Source organism: Oncorhynchus masou, chromosome 12 (genome assembly GCF_036934945.1).
Source record: "Oncorhynchus masou masou isolate Uvic2021 chromosome 12, UVic_Omas_1.1, whole genome shotgun sequence".
In the NCBI taxonomy this organism is placed as follows: Eukaryota; Metazoa; Chordata; class Actinopteri; order Salmoniformes; family Salmonidae; genus Oncorhynchus; species Oncorhynchus masou.
Window position 1 is genome coordinate 41,699,467 of NC_088223.1, and position 18,670 is coordinate 41,718,136.

The 18,670-nt window shown below is 42.8% G+C and overlaps 1 protein-coding gene across 5 annotated transcripts in view; it reads left to right on the top strand.

The window, feature by feature from the left end:
* LOC135550105 (sodium bicarbonate cotransporter 3-like) overlaps window positions 1-15,033 on the top strand; it is a 72,647-nt gene extending 57,614 nt beyond the window's left edge. For 3 of the 5 annotated variants that reach the window (XM_064980591.1, XM_064980595.1, XM_064980590.1), the window contains 15 exons: window positions 4,261-4,435; window positions 5,130-5,263; window positions 5,960-6,205; window positions 6,502-6,607; window positions 6,702-6,863; window positions 7,235-7,348; window positions 8,419-8,580; window positions 8,835-8,960; window positions 9,294-9,419; window positions 9,653-9,721; window positions 9,968-10,141; window positions 10,364-10,501; window positions 10,681-10,787; window positions 11,528-11,638; window positions 12,418-15,033. In XM_064980591.1, the coding sequence (XP_064836663.1) occupies window positions 4,261-4,435; window positions 5,130-5,263; window positions 5,960-6,205; window positions 6,502-6,607; window positions 6,702-6,863; window positions 7,235-7,348; window positions 8,419-8,580; window positions 8,835-8,960; window positions 9,294-9,419; window positions 9,653-9,721; window positions 9,968-10,141; window positions 10,364-10,501; window positions 10,681-10,787; window positions 11,528-11,638; window positions 12,418-12,502 (2,035 nt within the window). In that variant the 3' untranslated portion in view covers window positions 12,503-15,033. Of the gene's footprint in view, window positions 1-4,260; window positions 4,436-5,129; window positions 5,264-5,959; window positions 6,206-6,501; window positions 6,608-6,701; window positions 6,864-7,234; window positions 7,349-8,418; window positions 8,581-8,834; window positions 8,961-9,293; window positions 9,420-9,652; window positions 9,722-9,967; window positions 10,142-10,363; window positions 10,502-10,585; window positions 10,788-11,527; window positions 11,639-12,417 lie in introns of those variants that run through there. The other 2 variants (XM_064980592.1, XM_064980594.1) reach the window with 2 other exon arrangements.
* Window positions 15,034-18,670: the final 3,637 nt, after the last annotated feature.

Consider the following 18,670-nt stretch of genomic DNA (forward strand, 5'->3'; position numbering starts at 1 on the left):
ACATCACCGGGGGCAAACTACCCGTTCTCCAGGACAACTACACCACCCAATGTCACAGGAAGGCCAAAAAGATCATCAAGGACATCAACCACCCGAGCCACGGCCTGTTCACCCCGCTATCATCCAGAAGGCGAGGTCAGTACAGGTGCATCAAAGCAGGCACCGAGAGACTGAAAAACAGCTTCTATCTCAAGGCCATCAGACCTTCTTAAATAGCCATCACTAGCCAGCTTCCACCTGGTTATGCAACCCTGCACCCTGGATGCTGCTGCCCTATATACACTGCTCAAAAAAATAGGGAACACTTAAACAACACAATGTAACTCCAAGTCAATCACACTTCTGTGAAATCAAACTGTCCACTTAGGAAGCAACACTGATTGACAATAAATTTCACATGCTGTTGTGCAAATGGAATAGACATCAGGTGGAAATTATAGGCAATTAGCAAGCCCCCCCCCCATTAATGGAGTGGTTCTGCAGGTGATTACCACAGACCACTTCTCAGGTCCTATGCTTCCTGGCTGATGTTTTGGTCACTTTTGAATGCTGGCGGTGCTTTCACTCTAGTGGTAGAATGAGACAGAGTCTACAACCCACACAAGTGGCTCAGATAGTGCAGCTCATCCAGGATGGCACATCAATGCGAGCTGTGGCAAGAAGGTTTGCTGTGTCTGTCAGCGTAGTGTCCAGAGCATGGAGGCGCTACCAGGAGACAGGCCAGTACATCAGGAGACGTGAAGGAGGCCGTAGCAGGGCAACAACCCAGCAGCAGGACCGCTACCTCCACCTTTGTGCAAGGAGGAGCAGGAGGAGCACTGCCACTGGAGAACGTTCTGCTGCCTGCAACATCCTCCAGCATGACCGGTTTGGCGATGGGTCAGTCATGGTGTGGGGTGGCATTTCTTTGGGGGCCGCACAGCCCACCATGTGCTTGCCAGAGGTAGCCTGACTGCCATTAGGTATCGAGATGAGATCCTCAGACCCCTTGTGAGACCATATGCTGGTGTGGTTGGCCCTGGGTTCGTCCTCTTGATGAATTTGATTTCCTTTGATCATTTTTGTGTGATTTTGTTGTCAGCACATTCAACTATGTAAAGAAAAAAGTATTTAATAAGAATATTTCATTCATTCAGATTTAGGATGTGTTATTGTAGTGTTCCCTTTATTTTTTTGAGCAGTGTACATAGACTTGGAATCACTGGCCACTTTAATAATGGAACACTAGTCACTAGCGTCCCACCTCGCCAACAGCCAGTGAAATTGCAGGTCGCCAAATTCAAAACAACAGAAATCCCATAATTAAAATTCCTCAAACATACAAGTATAATACACCATTTTAAAGATAAACTTCTTGTAAATCCAGCCACATTGTCCGATTTCAAATAGGCTTTACGGTGAAAGCACACTTAACGATTATGTTAGGTCAGCACCTAGTCACAAAAAACATACAGCCATTTTCCAAAGAAGGAGAGGTGTCACAAAAGTCAGAAATTTGATGATCTTCATCAGATGGCAGTCACAGGACTTCATGTTACACAATAAATGTGTGTTTTGTTCGATAAAGTTAATCTCTATGTCCAAAAACCTAATTTGAAATTGGTGTGTTATGTTCAGAAATGCATTGTCTCAAACAAACATCCAGTGAAAGTGCAGAGAGCCACATCAAATTACAGAAATACTCATAATAAACATTGGTAAAAGATACATGGGTTATGCATGGAATTATAGATAAACTTCTCCTTAATGCAACCGCTGTGTCAGATTTCAAAAAGACTTTACGGCGAAAGCACACCTTGCGATTATGTTAGGTCAGCACCAAGACACAGAAAAACATACAGCATTTTTCCAAAGAAGGAGAGGTGCCACAAAAGTCAGAAATAGCGTTATAAATATTCACTTACCTTTGATGATCTTCATCGGAATGCACTCCCAGGAATTCCAGTTCCACAATAAATGTGTGTTTTGTTCGATAAAGTCCATCATTTATGTCCAAATACCTCCTTTTTGTTTAGCCCAATAATCAAAATGCTCAATGCGCGATCACTTAGCTCAGACGGAAAGTCCAAAAAGTTATATTACAGGTCGTAGAAACATGTCAAACGATGTATAGAATCAATCTTTAGGATGTTTTTATCATAAATCTTCAATAATGTTTCAACCGGACAATTCCTTTGTCTTTAGAAATGAAAAGGAACGCAGCTACCTGTCACGGACACGTGCATGATTTGGCTCATGGCATTCTGCCAGACACCTGACTCAAACAGCTCTTATTCTCTCCCCCTTCACAGTAGAAGCCTGAAACAAGGTTCAAAAGACTGTTGACATATAGTGGAAGCCTTAGGAAGTGCAATATGACCCCATAGACACTGTATATTCGATAGGCAATGACTTGAAAAACTACAAATCTCAGATTTCCCACTTCCTGGTTGGATTTTTCCTCAGGTTTTTGCCTGCCATATGAGTTCTGTTATACTCACAGACATCATTCAAACAGTTTTAGAAACTTCAGAGTGTTTTCTATCCAAATCTACTAATTATATGCATATTCTAGCTTTTGGGCCTGAGTAGCAGTCAGTTTACTCTGGGAACCTTATTATCCAAGCTACTCAATACTGCCCCCCGTCCCAAAGAAGTTAACAATGTTTAAATAATGTTTACATACTGCTTTACTCATCTCATATGTATATACTGTATTCTATTCTACTGTATTTTAGTCAATGCCACTCCGACATTGCTCAATCTAATATTTATATATTTTTTAATTCCATTCTTTTACTTTTAGATTTGTGTGAATTGTTAGATACTACTGCACTGTTGGAGCTAGAAACACAAACATTTCGTTACACCCGCAATATCATCTGTGTATGTGACCAACACAATTTGATTTGATTTATTTATCTTGGAAAATTATACATTTCTCACTTACAGGGATTTAAACAACTTTGTGGACAATTTGAGAGATACAAGCTTTTTGTACGTATGGAAAATTTCTATCATTTATTTCAGCTCATGAAACATGGGACCAACACTTTACATGTAGCTTTTATATTTTTGTTCAGTGTACTGAGCTGAAACAAAAGATACCAGAAATGTTCCATAGTATGTGCAGGCATAAGCTATGGTCAACGAACACAATTGCATTTTATTGATGGTAATTTCAATGTACAGATATACGGTAACAAGATCCTAAGGCCCATTGTGAGGCTGTAACGGGTTGCGTACTGGCGGCAGAGAAGTCAGGCGCAAGAGAGCGAAAACTGATTTACAACATAATAAACATAAAAACCACCGTAAACAGAACAATCAATGAATGGGTCAAACAAAACCCGGTATCCACCAGCATAACGTACACAAGCACTACAAGAAACAATTACAGACAAGGACATGGGAGGAAACAGAGGGTTAAATACACAACATGTAATTGATGGAATTAAAACCAGGTGTGAGGGAAGACAAGACAAATCAATGGAAAATGAAAGGTGGATCGGCGATGGCTAGAAGGCCGGTGACGTCGGCCGCCCGAACGCCGCCCGAACTGGAGAGGGACCGACTTCGGCGGAAGTCGGGACAGAGGCCCATTTTCTTCAAGGTATCTGTGACCAACAGATGCGTATCTGTATTCCCAGTCACGTGAAATCCATAAATTAGGGTCTAATGAAATGATTTCAATTGACTGATTTCCTTTTATTGAACTGTAACTCGGTAAGAAATTAGAAATTGTGGCATGTTGCCTTTATATTTTTGGTCAGTATAATTTGTCGAACTGGAATGCCAAACGCGCTGAAAAGTTAGGCTGCTGGCCCAGTCGACATATTACAAGACAGGCTTGATCATCTCAGTCAGTGTTACAACGTGAGACACATTCGGTAGAAGAACCGAAAAGTACTGAACCGTTTCTCATGTTACAGTATCAGAAAGTACCTAGGTTTTGGTGTAAGTTATTTGTGGGTCCTAACAAATCTCTGGGAGCCCTATAGACCCAAAAGAGTTATCTCGGTATCCAATAATGTGTTCCCACTGGGCACAGACGTCAATTCCACATTGGCTAAATGTAATTTCATTGAAATGGCGTGGAAAACATTGAGACAACAGGTGTGCCCCCAGTGGGTTGTATGGTCCCCTGTATGGTCCAAAAAACCTAATCCAGAAGTCTACGGATGTAATCTGGGATTCATCTGGGATACTTCACCACGCGAGTATAATGCTGCTACTTTAATTAGCCCGCTGTAAAGCGTTGTGGTTTTTCCCTTCCTCTAGGATCTTTGGAGGCCTGGTGATGGATATAAAGAGGAAGGCCCCGTTCTACTGGAGCGACATCCGGGACTCGTTGAACCTGCAGTGTCTGGCCTCCATCCTGTTCCTCTACTGCGCCTGCATGTCCCCTGTCATCACCTTCGGCGGGCTGCTGGGCGAGGCCACTAAGGGCAACATAGTGAGTGGGTCCTTGTCCATGAGTGTCACTCCGATTACAGCAGTATGTCTTCTATCTGTGCTGTATCCCTTAATGTATGCAAGTCACTCAGCTGCCTGGTTGAACTGGTTTAACCAGGCTACAAGTCAATGTAAGCCTTGCACTAATTATGTATAGGTTTACCAAAAGGTCTTACCAAAAGGTCTTACCCTATTTGCTTATTACTATATACAAATATCACTAAAAGCATATAGGATTTATATCACTGTAAGCAAATCGGATGTGGTTAGACAGTGTCCCTCTTCCTCACTGTGAGCTACTCAATATGCTGTCTCTATGTTTTGATCCTGACAATGAGCTACACACACAAAAACCCTACAGTAACTCCAGAGGGAGACTGTTGGCATAGCTAGCATCAGCGTGCCGGGGTGTGTGATGCGTCTGAGTAAACTCACTAGAAGGCCAGTGGCGGAGGGATATAAGTACCGACAGGCCGACGGGGTGGAAGGAGTAAAAGCAGTTTGTCTACACTGTCTGATGCTAGGCAGCCTGAGCTGGAATGTCGCTTTAAACTGATGTGCTATGTTATGTGGGGTTTTCTGTCCTCTTTGCCTTATTCCCCTTAGTGTCTTCCTCTCTCTGGTTTCCTCTTATGTATTTACCACCTCCTCCTCTTCTCACGCCTTCTTCCCCTCCCTCTCTTCTTTTGCTACAGAGTGCCATAGAGTCTCTGTTTGGGGCATCCCTCACAGGAGTGGCCTTCTCTCTGTTTGCGGGGCAGCCCCTTACTATACTGGGCAGTACGGGGCCTGTCCTAGTTTTCGAGAAGATCCTCTTCAAGTTTTGCAAGTGAGTGCTAAACCATATCCTGGTTTCACTTTCATTTGCACTGTGGCCCTCTGGTGGTAACAACCTGCAAGTACAAGCTCACCTGCCATTTGGGGATTTCTCATTTGTTTCTGATCAGTACCTCCCTGAGTTTTATGTACTGTATACATGCACAGTAAATCAAGTGCCTGGAGTTTTTCTTGGTCAAGTCACATGGTCAGGGAAAACTCAGGGCCATAACTAGTTATGAAAGAAGTCGGGACAGGTTCAAGGTCATTCATTGATGAATCCTCAATCATTTCATAAGGCATGGTCCGAGTGATGGTTCCTCCCCTACAACTGTCATAACCTCTATGCTTTGAGCTCACTGCTTGCAGTACCTAATAAGATATGAATGTGAAAGTACACTGAAAACATCCAAAATGCATTATATATACAGCTAAAACCTAGTACAATGCTTTGTAAAGTTGATATTGAGGTTAAATAAAGTGTGCTTTCTTAATGTACCTACTTTTTCTAACCTTTGCTTTAGATAAAATCAAGACATCAATATTCTTATGTTTTCTTATATGAAAAATCTTACATTTGCAGCTCACTTTGAGCAAATTCGTAATTTGCGATTAATCGCAGAGAATCCTGCGAGTTAACTCGACTACATTGTTTAATGATTTGACAGCCCTGCTATTGAATCTCAAACTCCTCTCCTCTCCTACCCAGGGACTACGGCCTGTCCTACCTGTCTCTGAGGACCAGCATCGGCCTGTGGACGGCCTTCCTCTGCCTGGTCCTGGTGGCCACAGACGCTAGCTCCCTGGTCTGTTACATCACCCGCTTCACAGAGGAGGCCTTCGCCGCGCTCATCTGCATCATCTTCATCTACGAGGCCCTGGAGAAGCTCTTCCACCTGGGGGAACACTACCCCGTCAACATGCACAATGAGCTGGACAACCTCACCCTCTACTCGTGAGTCTGGGTTAGGGAGCCTCGTGGAGGGCAAAAGCCGCGGGAAGTGGGCGCTGCCATTTTTCCATTGCCTTAAAAAAAAAAAAAAAAAAAAAAAAAACGATTTGATCGCTGACCGAACACACATTTTACTCAGGAAATGTACATTTTACTCAGGAAATTTACCTTTTCTATTTGGATTGCAGTGTTTTAGATGATATTACCACTGACTCGCGCCCAAAGATGGAAAAGGGGAAATTATGGTTGTGTGGGGAGTGTGAGGCATGGAGTGTGTAAGATTTCTTCTCTTGACTCAGGTGTCAGTGTTCTCCACCAGCCAACGCCTCCACTGAGATCTTGCAGATGTGGAACCAGACAGGACACACACCAGACACTATCTCCTGGAACAGTCTTAACGTATCGGTCAGTCAGAGGACACACACAAGGAACACACACACACTGCAAAAACATCTGTTGAGCCTGTGTATTTCTCTGACCCTTTTACTCTCTTTGCCAGATGTGTAACCTGCTCCATGGAGAGTTTGCTGGTTCTGCCTGTGGTCACCACGGTCCCTACATCCCAGATGTCCTCTTCTGGTCCATCATCCTCTTCTTCACCACCTTCTTCCTCTCCTCCTTCCTCAAGGAGATCAAGACCGAGCGATACTTCCCTACAAAAGTGTGTTATTCACTTGCAATCAGGGTGTACAGCTAGTGTGTGTGTGTGAGTGTGTGTGTGTGTGTGTGTGTGTGTGTGTGTGTGTGTGTGTGTGTGTGTGTGTGTGTGTGTGTGTGTGTGTGTGTGTGTGCGCGCGCCCGTCTGTGCACGTGTCCGCGTGGGTGTGTTCATGTTCCTCTAAAAGTTTCATTGTGCTGCAACAACATTCACAGTTCATTTCAAGGTCATCACCTTCCTCCCACACAATGTGTCCCGCGCTTTGCCATCACCGTTAGCTACTGTGTGTGGGTGTTCCCATTGAGTGAATTATAATGGCTTTGTTGTTTACACACAACCATGTTTGTGCAATGTCCTTATCACGGGTTGTGCAGGTGCGCTCCACCATCAGTGACTTTGCCGTGTTTCTGACCATTATGATCATGGTGCTGGTGGACTATCTGATGGGCATCCCCTCTCCCAAACTCAACGTACCCGACCGCTTTGAGGTAGGACTCTTTTGATATTCTATTTCTGTGTAGGCATTCAAAAGATGCTGTACTGCCTGCCATAGGGCATACTGATAATGTCACCATGTCATGTGATGCTGATGACAGCAATGATATATATATATCCTGGGCTGATACTCGAGGCAGTAAGTGATAGTAGTCAGCTAATGTGGACACTGGCCTATTCAGATCTGTCTAGCGCAATGGGGTGGCTTTCTTTTAGCCTTAGCGTTGAAGCGAACTCTCTGCCCTGCTGCAGCCCACCTCCAAGCACCACGACAGGCTATCTAGTGTAAATGCGATAGCTAGCTACTAGCCTTAGCATTATAGCCAAAAATCTATCAAAGTCACACAGGATACAGTCAAGTGTACACAGGACAATGTAATGTACAATGGAAAACATCACAAAGGACCACGCACAACCCAGCCACGGACCGTTCACTCCTCTACTGTCTGGCAGACGGTATCGGAGCATCGGGTGTTGAACCACTAGGCTCAGAGTTAGTTTTTACCCACAAACCAAACATTTGAACTGGAACTGAATTTACACTGACTCTCCGTACCTGCACTCACTAAGTCACTCACTCACTAAGTCACTCACTCACTAAGTCACTCACTTACTCACACAAGCCCACACATATGCAGATACAAACACATACACACACACACACACACACACACACACACATTCAAGCCACACACACACACCACTGCTGCTATTGGACTTCTGTTTAATATTGCACAACACACTTCACATCTCCCTTCCCCGGCACACGTGTAAATATTGTAATGTGCCTTCCTTGTATTTATACCTCTGCTAAATTTGTATTCAATTTTTTTTGTAGCTTCTATTGAGCTTCTATTCTTTTTATACATTTGCAATTACTTGATTATTTTCTATTCTTATTGTTGTCGCATTTTCGAGAGGGGAACCTGCAAGCATTACATTGTACTGTTTACACCGTGTGTTCCTGCGCATATGACAAATAAACTTAACTCGAACACTATAGCCTGACTGCCAGCTATTAGCTTTATAGTTTAAAAGCTAACTCTATGCTCTGGGTCTACAGCCTACCTCCAAGCATCGCGGCTGGCTGATCTCCCCACTGGGCACCAACCCCTGGTGGACCCTGCTGGTGTCGGCACTGCCCGCTCTGCTCTGCACCATCCTCATCTTCATGGACCAGCAGATCACCGCCGTCATCATCAACCGCAAGGAGCACAAGCTCAAGGTGAGCAAGCGCTGGTTTACGGCATAGACGTCCATAGTCTACAGACTCCATTTCCACTGTCAAGGTGAGGTGGAACAGACACATTTCTTACAATGTTCTGTCTCCTAGTTCGGTCCATTATATTAACATTCAAAGGTTTTAATGTAGCTAGTGTTTTCATGAAGCATATTCACTGTGTACAATTTGGTGCTCCCGACTACTATAATCACTTTTTTTATCCTCTTCTTCCCCTCCCCTTCTTCTCCGTCATGTAGAAAGGCTGTGGCTACCATCTGGACCTGCTGGTGGTGGCGGTAATGCTGGGGGTTTGCTCCATCATGGGCCTGCCCTGGTTCGTAGCCGCCACCGTGCTCTCCATCTCCCACGTCAACAGCCTCAAGGTTGGCAAGCCTGCTGCTGTCTTTTGTTTATTCGTTATAGGTCAGCGGTGTAAAACGCAATTCCTGGAGGGCAGTGTCTGCGTTTTTTAAATGTTCTTCTCCTCCCTTGTACTTCGCTGATCAATTAAGGTCATCAATTAGTTAGGGACTGCTCTCACCTGGTTGTCTTGGTCTGAACTGAACATATTGATAGGAAATGACAAAGACCAGCAGACATTCGGCCCTCCGGGTATTAAGTTTGACACCTCTGTTGTAAGTGATTAGTTGTGATTTTGGCTTTTTTTTCTCGAGTATAATCGACATTCGTCTAATGTGATGGAATCAAACCTAAAGGTGGAGTCGGGCTGCTCGGCGCCAGGAGAACAGCCCAAGTTCCTGGGCATCAGAGAGCAGAGGGTCACCGGCTTCATGATATTTGTCCTCATGGGCTGCTCCGTCTTCATGACCTCCGCACTCAAGGTCACAGCTCTTTGGGTTTTAGAAAAGTGTTATAAAAAAACAAGATGGATTATTAATGTATGACAATGGGCGCTGGACCCCTAATGCAATGTGAATGCTAAGCAGTTTGACTCTTAGGTGTTCACCTTACAGTTGAAATGTTGACATGGATGATTTTTTTTAAAGGCGCTTGAAATGATTATGATTATTATTATTATATACTGTATGTTCAACTTTTCTCGCCCAACCTCCAGTTCATTCCTATGCCGGTGCTGTACGGGGTCTTCCTCTACATGGGAGCCTCTTCACTCAAAGGCATTCAGGTGAGATTATATTCACTGATTAGTTGAAGATATGATCAGAGATTTTGATCTTTAGACAGTAATGCAATGCCTTGTCTGTAGTGATGAGCTTACTATTGTTGTAATTAAACTCCCTTTGATCAAGAAAACATGTCATTTCAGTTGAACTCTTTCATTGCAAATGTGTTTCCTGACAAAAATACGAAATGGATGATGAATGGTGCTCAGGACAATGTTCACATCTCTCTCTCCCTCTCGCTCTCTTAGTTCTTTGACCGTATCAAGTTGTTTGGTATGCCAGCCAAGCACCAGCCTGACCTGATCTACCTGCGCTACGTTCCCCTGTGGAAGGTCCATGTTTTCACCCTGGTGCAGCTCACCTGCCTCATACTGCTTTGGGTCATCAAGGCCTCCGCAGCCGCTGTCGTTTTCCCCATGATGGTAATACCCATAGAGAGAAATGTGCTATAGTAGTACTGCCATCAATCTATCTCTCCATGGTTAATATCACTCTCCACATTTACAATCTGGAGAAATGTGATATCTTGTCTACCAACAAGGGTGTTTGTAAACAGTGAAAATATCTAAAACCGTGTGTATGGGTCTGTGTAGTTCTTTTGCTTTCTTTCTCCCCCTCTTAAAATATCCTGTTTTTGCTTAAAGGTGCTGGCCCTCGTCTTCATTCGGAAGCTTCTCGACTTTTTCTTTACCAAGAGGGAGCTCAGCTATCTGGACGACTTGATGCCCGAGAGCAAGAAGAAGAAAGAGGATGACAAGAAGAAGAAGGAGAGGGAGAAACGGGTAACACACAGTGGCACTTTAAAGCCATTAGCTCCCCCCGACAACATTCACTGTCTAGCACTCTAACACGACTTTCCCCCACAGAAATCAAACTAGAATCGGGCAAAGCTGCTCAGACGATGTCAATTTGACTGCACTCTCATGGGTCCACTCAATTGTAATTCTCCCCTTGGTCCCAGGAGGCCCAGGCTTTATTGCTCGTAGAACAGGTGGGCGTGAATGATGTGAAGGTCCATTATGACGCTGGGAACCTGCTCAAGATCCCAGTCAAAACGTTCTCAGGGAGGTGAGTGCCGCCCACCCGACAACAGGAGTACAATACACAACATTACACTGGATAGATAAATGAAGGGCACACTTTTCTTTGGCTTTATCTTTGTATGACTTGATGATGTCATTTTATTAGGGTATAAAACAACAACAACAACAAAATCTACATCTCTACATTCTTGGTATTGCAACGTAAAGGTAACCGCGATGATGTTAGTTCGGTAACGTGTTTTATCTTGAACAGCTCGTACCCTCCCAGTGGATGAAGAGGCGGTAGGGGTGGGTTTTAACCCTACTCAGTAATATACAGTAACATCAGTGAGCGCATGGCCAAAATCGTAACTTGGCTATTTACTATACTTTGTAGATGACGCCTTTTTATTGAAAACACACTCCCCTGTGTGTTGCGTTTGTGTTTTCTTGTTTTATGGGGGGGGGGGTTGTTATGATGATACATACTGCTCCATCGTATCATGGCAAGGTAAAAAGGCTCTAAAACCATGTGAATACTAATGACTAATGTACACTGATTACATAGAGAACTCACCCCAGACAACCATCATCCAGGTCACAATTGCCTCCAAAGCGATTGTTACATATTTTCAGTGCAAGACACAATGACAGAGAAACGCTTTGACCGAGAACTGGTGCCGAGTAGCCCTGTGTGCTTCAATTTTTTGTTTGTTTACCTTATCCATATGCATGCATGTCTGTCTCCCCTCCCTTGTTCTGTCCTGTTTTCCTCGCTGCACGTAGCTCATGTGACCTCAGCAATGTTAATATCTCTGAGGAAATGGCCAAAAGCGGGGCATGCAAAGCAGTGGCGTTGAGCGCCGACTTCGGCCCGTCTATGAAGCGTAGCCAAAGGTAGCTATGCCGACGACAACTTGCCTTTAGCTGTCACCCCTCTTTGTCCTGATGATGGAGGAGCCTTTTTCCAGGCACACCTCAGGTCTACTGAAATCTCATTAAGACAAGATCACTTGTAGATCATATAATTCTATTATATTCTGTGACTATTCTAATGGACAGTAACGAATCTAATACTAAATAATCTACTTAATTCTGTGACTAGCACGTGAACTTATAGGTATATGACAATCTATCCATTCGTATGTAATGAGACTATTAAGATCTTGCTTTTGCTTGTGTCATAACTTGCATCATTTTCAGTTGCATGTATGTTGTGAAATCTGAATTGTGTGTGGATATTTCCATAAAACAAGAATACATTCTATTTTCCTGAATATTGTATTTGCCTACAGATATATTTGCCTACAATACATAAAAGCAAAGCGTTGAGGCTTTGCCCTGAGGTTCTTACATGTCCTGAGGATCTAACTGGGTGCTGCCACATTTTATCCTTCCGTCCCAATTATAATGGTTAAGGACAACATAATTTAACACATGAGCCCGCCATCCTCAAGTCTAGGGTGTTTTAACAACCGTATATTCTTAGAGCATGGTATGAGCTTTGAGTTTAATTTTAGCATTGCCGTCTGACACTTTCACAGACAGCATTGCACTTACATCAGAAACACATTTCCTGCTCATCCTTGACACATTGATATCCTGGCCCAGCACAGCACAACCAGCCCATTGATGCTTCTCTTCCCATCTGTTTCCCCTCCCTTGTCTCCTGGCAGCCAGGAGAAGGTCGCCTGTGTTAGAGTCAACATGGACACTACCGAGGCAGGAGGAGAGAGTTCAGCCTTAGAGACTGCCTTGTGATCGAGGAGACCTTGTACTACCCCCCCCCCCCACCTAACGCCACAGAGAGCCAACCTGGTACAGTGAGCAAGCTAGGACATGAGCAGAGCAATCAGACCGGTCTCTGGAAAAGAAGCCCCTTTTGTGGGTCTGCTGGATCAACAGTTGAGCTCCAGTGGTCCAGTGTAGCTAAGGGGGTCTTGAGGCCCCCCGAGTGCACAGAGGACTGACTGCCCGGGCAGTGGCGAGCACATTGCCGGGACATGAATGAACCAGACTCACACTGCCTACCGAAACCCCATGGCTCAAAACCCCATGTCAACCAATCATTTCCCACTCACTGCCACAGATGCCAAAGGATGGGGCCACCACCGCCACACATATGCGGAATCTTCTTTAATTGTTGTGTATGCATATATTTACTTAATTGTATTATATAAGGTATATTTTCTCATGTACATTTTAAGTTATATTTTATTACCAATTAAGAGATTCACATTTGCATCCTGTTTTTTTTGGCACATGTCATGTGTGAGCTATTCTGGTCTCTGTCTACATTTTTTAAAATAATATATATTTCCTTTCCAAAATGTACTACACACAAACCAGCTACACCAGCTCCAGAAACACATCAGTCAAGCCATGATATTTCAAGTTGTTATTTCTGTGATTTCATCAGTGCAAACTGGTAACATCCTGATTTAACACGGGTAATCTAAAACGAAACTGTTGCAAACCAAAAGAAGAATGTAGACATTCAGACGCCTTTACCCCGTAATCTTTCTCACTTGTGAAACATTGACAACGGTTGGAGTGGCAACATCTTTTCACTGCCCTGTACTGTATCTGTACTGTATACTCTGCAAGTTGCATTCTCAGTATTTGTATTGCTGCTCAGATCAAGTTGTTCCAACTGAGAATATTTGTTGTTGTTGTAAGTATATGTCACGGTTATGCTGTTTCTGTGGAATTGTGTGCTTTCTGTTGTATGTTTCAATGGAACATTTTCTGAAATACTAATTTAAGGTTAAGAAAGTGATGGGATGAATACTACAATAAGCACTTTAGATTTGTTTGCCAGTAGGAATTAGTGCACAGGCTTGAATTGAGTTAAAAACCATTGAATCTGAAGACCCACAGAACTGTTTGCTCAAATGTCTAGAAAAAGTTACAACTTTGAAATCAATATGATTTCTGATTGTGGGAAGTTCTTTACACTCATCGCTTGTCTGTCACCATTCGCACAGTATTTCAATATTATAACCTATTTTGTGTATTATTGTTGGATTTATTATTCTTGGGACAATTTTTTTTGATAAACAGCAAAGTGAACAAAAAAGCAATGTGCCGTTAGATTTCTTCTAAAAGCAATGAACAACATTATTCTGTGCAGTTAAATTGTATTCTCACAATATTGTACCATTTATGCTGTACAAGATTTGATACTTGTGTGTCACAATGTACACCGTAAAGGTAAGTTCAATATTGCACATGTCATTTTTATGCTGAAAGATATTTCCAAAAATGATCTGTAAAATGTAATTATATATTTCTTTCTTTGCTTAGCACACGTGCTCCTGTTTTAGCAATAATAGACGAGTTTTCAGTACAATACAATGTCTGGAGTGATGTTTCTATTGAGCTGTCTAGCGGGAGTTTGTCAAACCCCATCCACGTTGTGTGTCTCTATTGACTATTAGTGTGTGGCTGATTATACAGACAATAGCTGACGTGCCTTGTGAATGCTCGCTGTTTGTCTTTTATTCATCCGGTAGACAAAGTGTTCATGTTCAGGTAGTGCACACACACGTGGCTCAACATGCGTAAGAGAGACGAGCAAGCTAGGACGGCATATCGACAGGCTGTTCATCATATCTGTTGAAATATGAACGTTTTTGTGAAAGTCACGTCCTCCTCAACCCGACCCGACCACTAACCTGATGTATTACATGACACATAGGAACTCATTAGTACACTTCATCATACTAATTTGTCAATAATGTACTGTATGTGTTTGTATGTCACAGACGTGGTGTTTGTTCACGAATGGTATGAACTGTAATTTTTTTACATGCAATATCAGCAAATGTACAGAATTATTGTAACTTCAATATCACGAATGAAAATGACAGAAATCTAATGCATTTCGCCAAACACCTGTCTTTTAACAAAAAGGTAAATGTGCATTGTTGCAATTTTTGTTTGAACACATTTCTGGTCAAATGTTGGCTATTTTAAGTCATTACAAATGTTGTTTTGGTATTTGTGATCCTATATATATGCAGTAGGTACAATTCATTGTAGAACACAAGTGGTATTGCAGTGCAACGGATTCCATCTGTATTGTATCATCTTTACCATGAATAATATAATATGGCTCTGATCTGTACCATAGAAATCGGGTATTCTTTAGGACCATGTATTACACTGACCTCAGTCAAGCACAGAACATTCTCCTGCAATATGTTGTTGAATACAATAAGAACATGTAGGGTGGAAACAATTTTTTTTGTAAGTGTTGATGGAAAGCAATTAAAAGTAAATGAAATGTCTATTGTTCCTCTCTGCATATTTAAGCCAAGTGCAAAGCACACCATCAGTGTGTATACAGTACCTACGGTGAATCCCAAACCCCTGCCAACTCTCACGGAAGGCTCTCCGTTGTCGCGCGATGCTGACGAAACTCGCCAGGGTGACTTCAAGAGTGGCGAAGGGATCAAATAAACCCTTCAACTCCAGGACACACCCTTGACTTGAATGATGCAATTCATGTTCCACATTTAAATAATAAAACATGCATGAAATTCAAATGAAATAATTCCCCCTGACGTTTTACATGATAAAAACCTTGGTAACTGTTAAACATTTTAATATGGGAAGTATTTCAGATGTAGCGTGTCATGTCTCGAAATCAGACTCAAATAAATACAGGTGACTCATAATTAGGCAAGCCGACATTCATTTGTGTTTAAATTGCGCAAACTCAAAAAAATGCAGTGCGTTATGGGATACCACTTCGCTCTGAAGCCGCAGTGGTGGAAAAAGCAGCCAACAAGTGCTCAGCATATGTGGGAACTCCTTCAAGACTTTTGGAAAAGCTGGTTGAGAAAATGCCAAGAGTGTGCAAAGTTGTCATCAAGGCAAAGGGTGGCTACTTTGAAGACTCTAAAATATATTTTGATTTGTTGAACACTTTGGTTACTACATGATTCCATGTGTTATTTCATAGTTTTGATGTCTTTACTATTAATCTACAATGTAGAAAATAGTGAAAAATAAAGAAAAACCTTGAATGAGTAGGTGTGTCCAAACTTTTGACTGGTCCTGTGTATATATATTTTTAGGGGGTGGGTCAGCTTTAATATTTCAGATCGATTGTGGCTTCCATCAATGTAATTGTTTGCATAATTTCCAATACCCCATATACTGTATATTTTTTGTAAATATATACACTATACAGCATATATATCAGTATGTGGATTTGGCTATTTCACCAACACCCGTTGATGACAGGTGTGAAAAATTTAGCGTACAGCCATGCAATCTCCATAGACAAACATTGGCAGTAGAATGGCCTTAATGAAGAGCTCAATGACTTTCAACGTGGCACTGTCATAGGATGCCACCTTTTCAACAAGTCAGTTTGTCAAATTTCTGCCCTGCTAGAGCTGCCCCAGTCAACTGTAAGTGCTGTTATTGTGAGGTGGAAACGTCTAGGAGCAACATCGGTTCAGCCAGGAAGTGGTAGACCACACACGTTCACAGAATGGAACAGATGAGTGCTGACACGCGTAAAAAAATCTGTCCTCAGATGCAACACTCACTACCAAGTTCCAATCTGCCTCTGGAAGCAACATCAGCACAAGAACTGTTCGTTGGGAGCTTCATGAAATGGGTTTCCATGGCTGAGCAGCCGCACACAAGCCTAAGATCACGATGCACAATGCCACGCATTGGCAGGAGTGGTGTAAAGCTCGCCACCATTGGACTGGAGCAATTGAAACACGTCCTCACGCCAGGAGAACGTTAACTGCCCCAATGCATAGTGCCAATTGTAAGGTTTGGTTGACGAGGAATAATGGTTTGGGCTAGGCCCCTTAGTTCCAGTGAAGGGAAATCTTAACGCTACATCATACAAATGTCCTTCTAGACCAGTGGTTCCCAAACTTTTTATAGTCCCAAACATTCAACCTCCAGCTGCGTACCCCCTCTAGCACCTGGGTCAGCGTACTCTCAAATGTTGTTTTTTGCCATCATTGTAAGCCTGCAACACATACACTATCCAATACATTTATTAAACATAAGAATGAGTGTGAGGTTTTGTCACAACCCGGCTCGTGGGACGAGACAAAGAGCTCCTTTAAGACCAGGGCACAAATAATAATAATCAATCATTTTGCTCTTTATTTAGCCATCTTACCTATAAAACCTTATTTGTTCATCAAACATTGTGAATAACTCACCACAGGTTAATGAGAAGGTAGTGATTGAAAGGATGCACAATGTTGGGTTGTATTGGAGAGTCTGTCTTAAATAATTTACAATACAGTCTGTGCCTGTATTTGGTTTTCATGCTAGTGAGGGCCTGAGAATCCACTCTCACATAGGTATGTGGTTGCAAAGGGCAGTGTCTTAACAGCGAGATTTGCCAAGGTAGGATATTCTGAGTCGCAGCCCAATCCAGAAATCTGGCAGTGGCTTCTGATTAAATTACATTTTCACAGAACCGCTTGTTGCAATTTCGATGAGGCTCTCTTGTTCAGATATCGGTAAGTGGACTGGAGGTAGGGCATGAAAGGGATAAGGAATCCAGTTGTTTGTGTTGTCCGCTTCGAGAAAGTACCTGTGTAATTGCGCATCCAACTCAGTCAGGTACTTCGCTATATCACAATAGATATTGTCCGTAAGCTTGAGTTCATTTGCACACAAAATAGTACACAATGATGGAAAGACCTGTGTGTTGTCCTTGTTAATGCAGAAAGAAAAGAGCTCTAACTTCTTAATCATAGCCTCAATTTTGTCCCACACATTGAATATAGTTGCGGGAGAGTCCCTGTAATCCTAGATTCAGATCATTCAGACGAGAAAAAACATCACCCAGATTGGCCAGTCGTGTGGGAAATTCGACATCATGCAAGCGGTCAGACAAGTGAAAATTATAGTCAGTAAAGAAAACTTTAAGCTTGTCTCTCTATTCCCAGAAAATGTGTCAATACTTTGCCCCTTGATAACCAGCGCAAGTTAACCATTTTCACTGTAGTGTCCAAACCGTCTTTCAAGATGTCAGGCTTGAAAGGCCTTGGCAGCAAGAGCAAGAGTGGATGCTGCAGTGTACCCAAGTGGCGTTGGGAGCAACTGCTTACATGCGCGTTACCACTCCACCATGTCTTCCTCAAATCAAATCAAAGTTGGCCCAGTCTCCCAGTCCCTGCCGCTGAAAAATATCCCCAGAGCATGATGCTGCCATCACCATGCTTCATCATGGCGATGGTGCCAGGTTTCATCCAAACGTGACACTTGGTATTCAGGCCAAAGAGTTCAATCTTGGTTTCATCAGACCAGAAAATCTTGTTTCTTGTGGTCTGAGAGTCCTTTGGATGCCTTTTTGAAAACTCCAAGTGGTCTGTGATGTAACTTTTACTGAGGAGTGGCTTGCGTCTGGCCACTACCATAAAGGCCTGATTGGTGGAGTGCTGCAGAGATGGTTGTCCTTCTAGAAGGCTCTCCCATCTCCACAGAGGAACTCTGGAGGTCTGTCAGAGTGACCATCAGGGCTTTCTCCCCAAATTGCTGTTTGGCCAGCTGGCCAGCTCTAGGAAGAGTCTTGGTGGCTCCAAACGTCTTCAATTTAAGAATGATGGAGGCCATTGTGTTCTTGGGGACCTTCAATGCTGCAGACATTTTTTGGTACCCATGAATACTTATGTAAATAAGGTATTTCAGATTTTTTTTGGTTTTATAAATTTGCTAAACTTTCTAAGAACCTGTTTTCACTTTGTCATTATCGGGTATTGTGTGTAGATTGATGAGGAAAAAAAATCTAATTTCATCAATTTAAAAAATAAGGCTGTAATGTAACTAAATTTGGAAAAAGAGAAGGGGTCTGAATACTTTCACAATACTCTGTATGTAATTGGTTTCTTTTGGGGGAGCGGGGGAATCACTGCAATAGACTAATTACCTTCACAT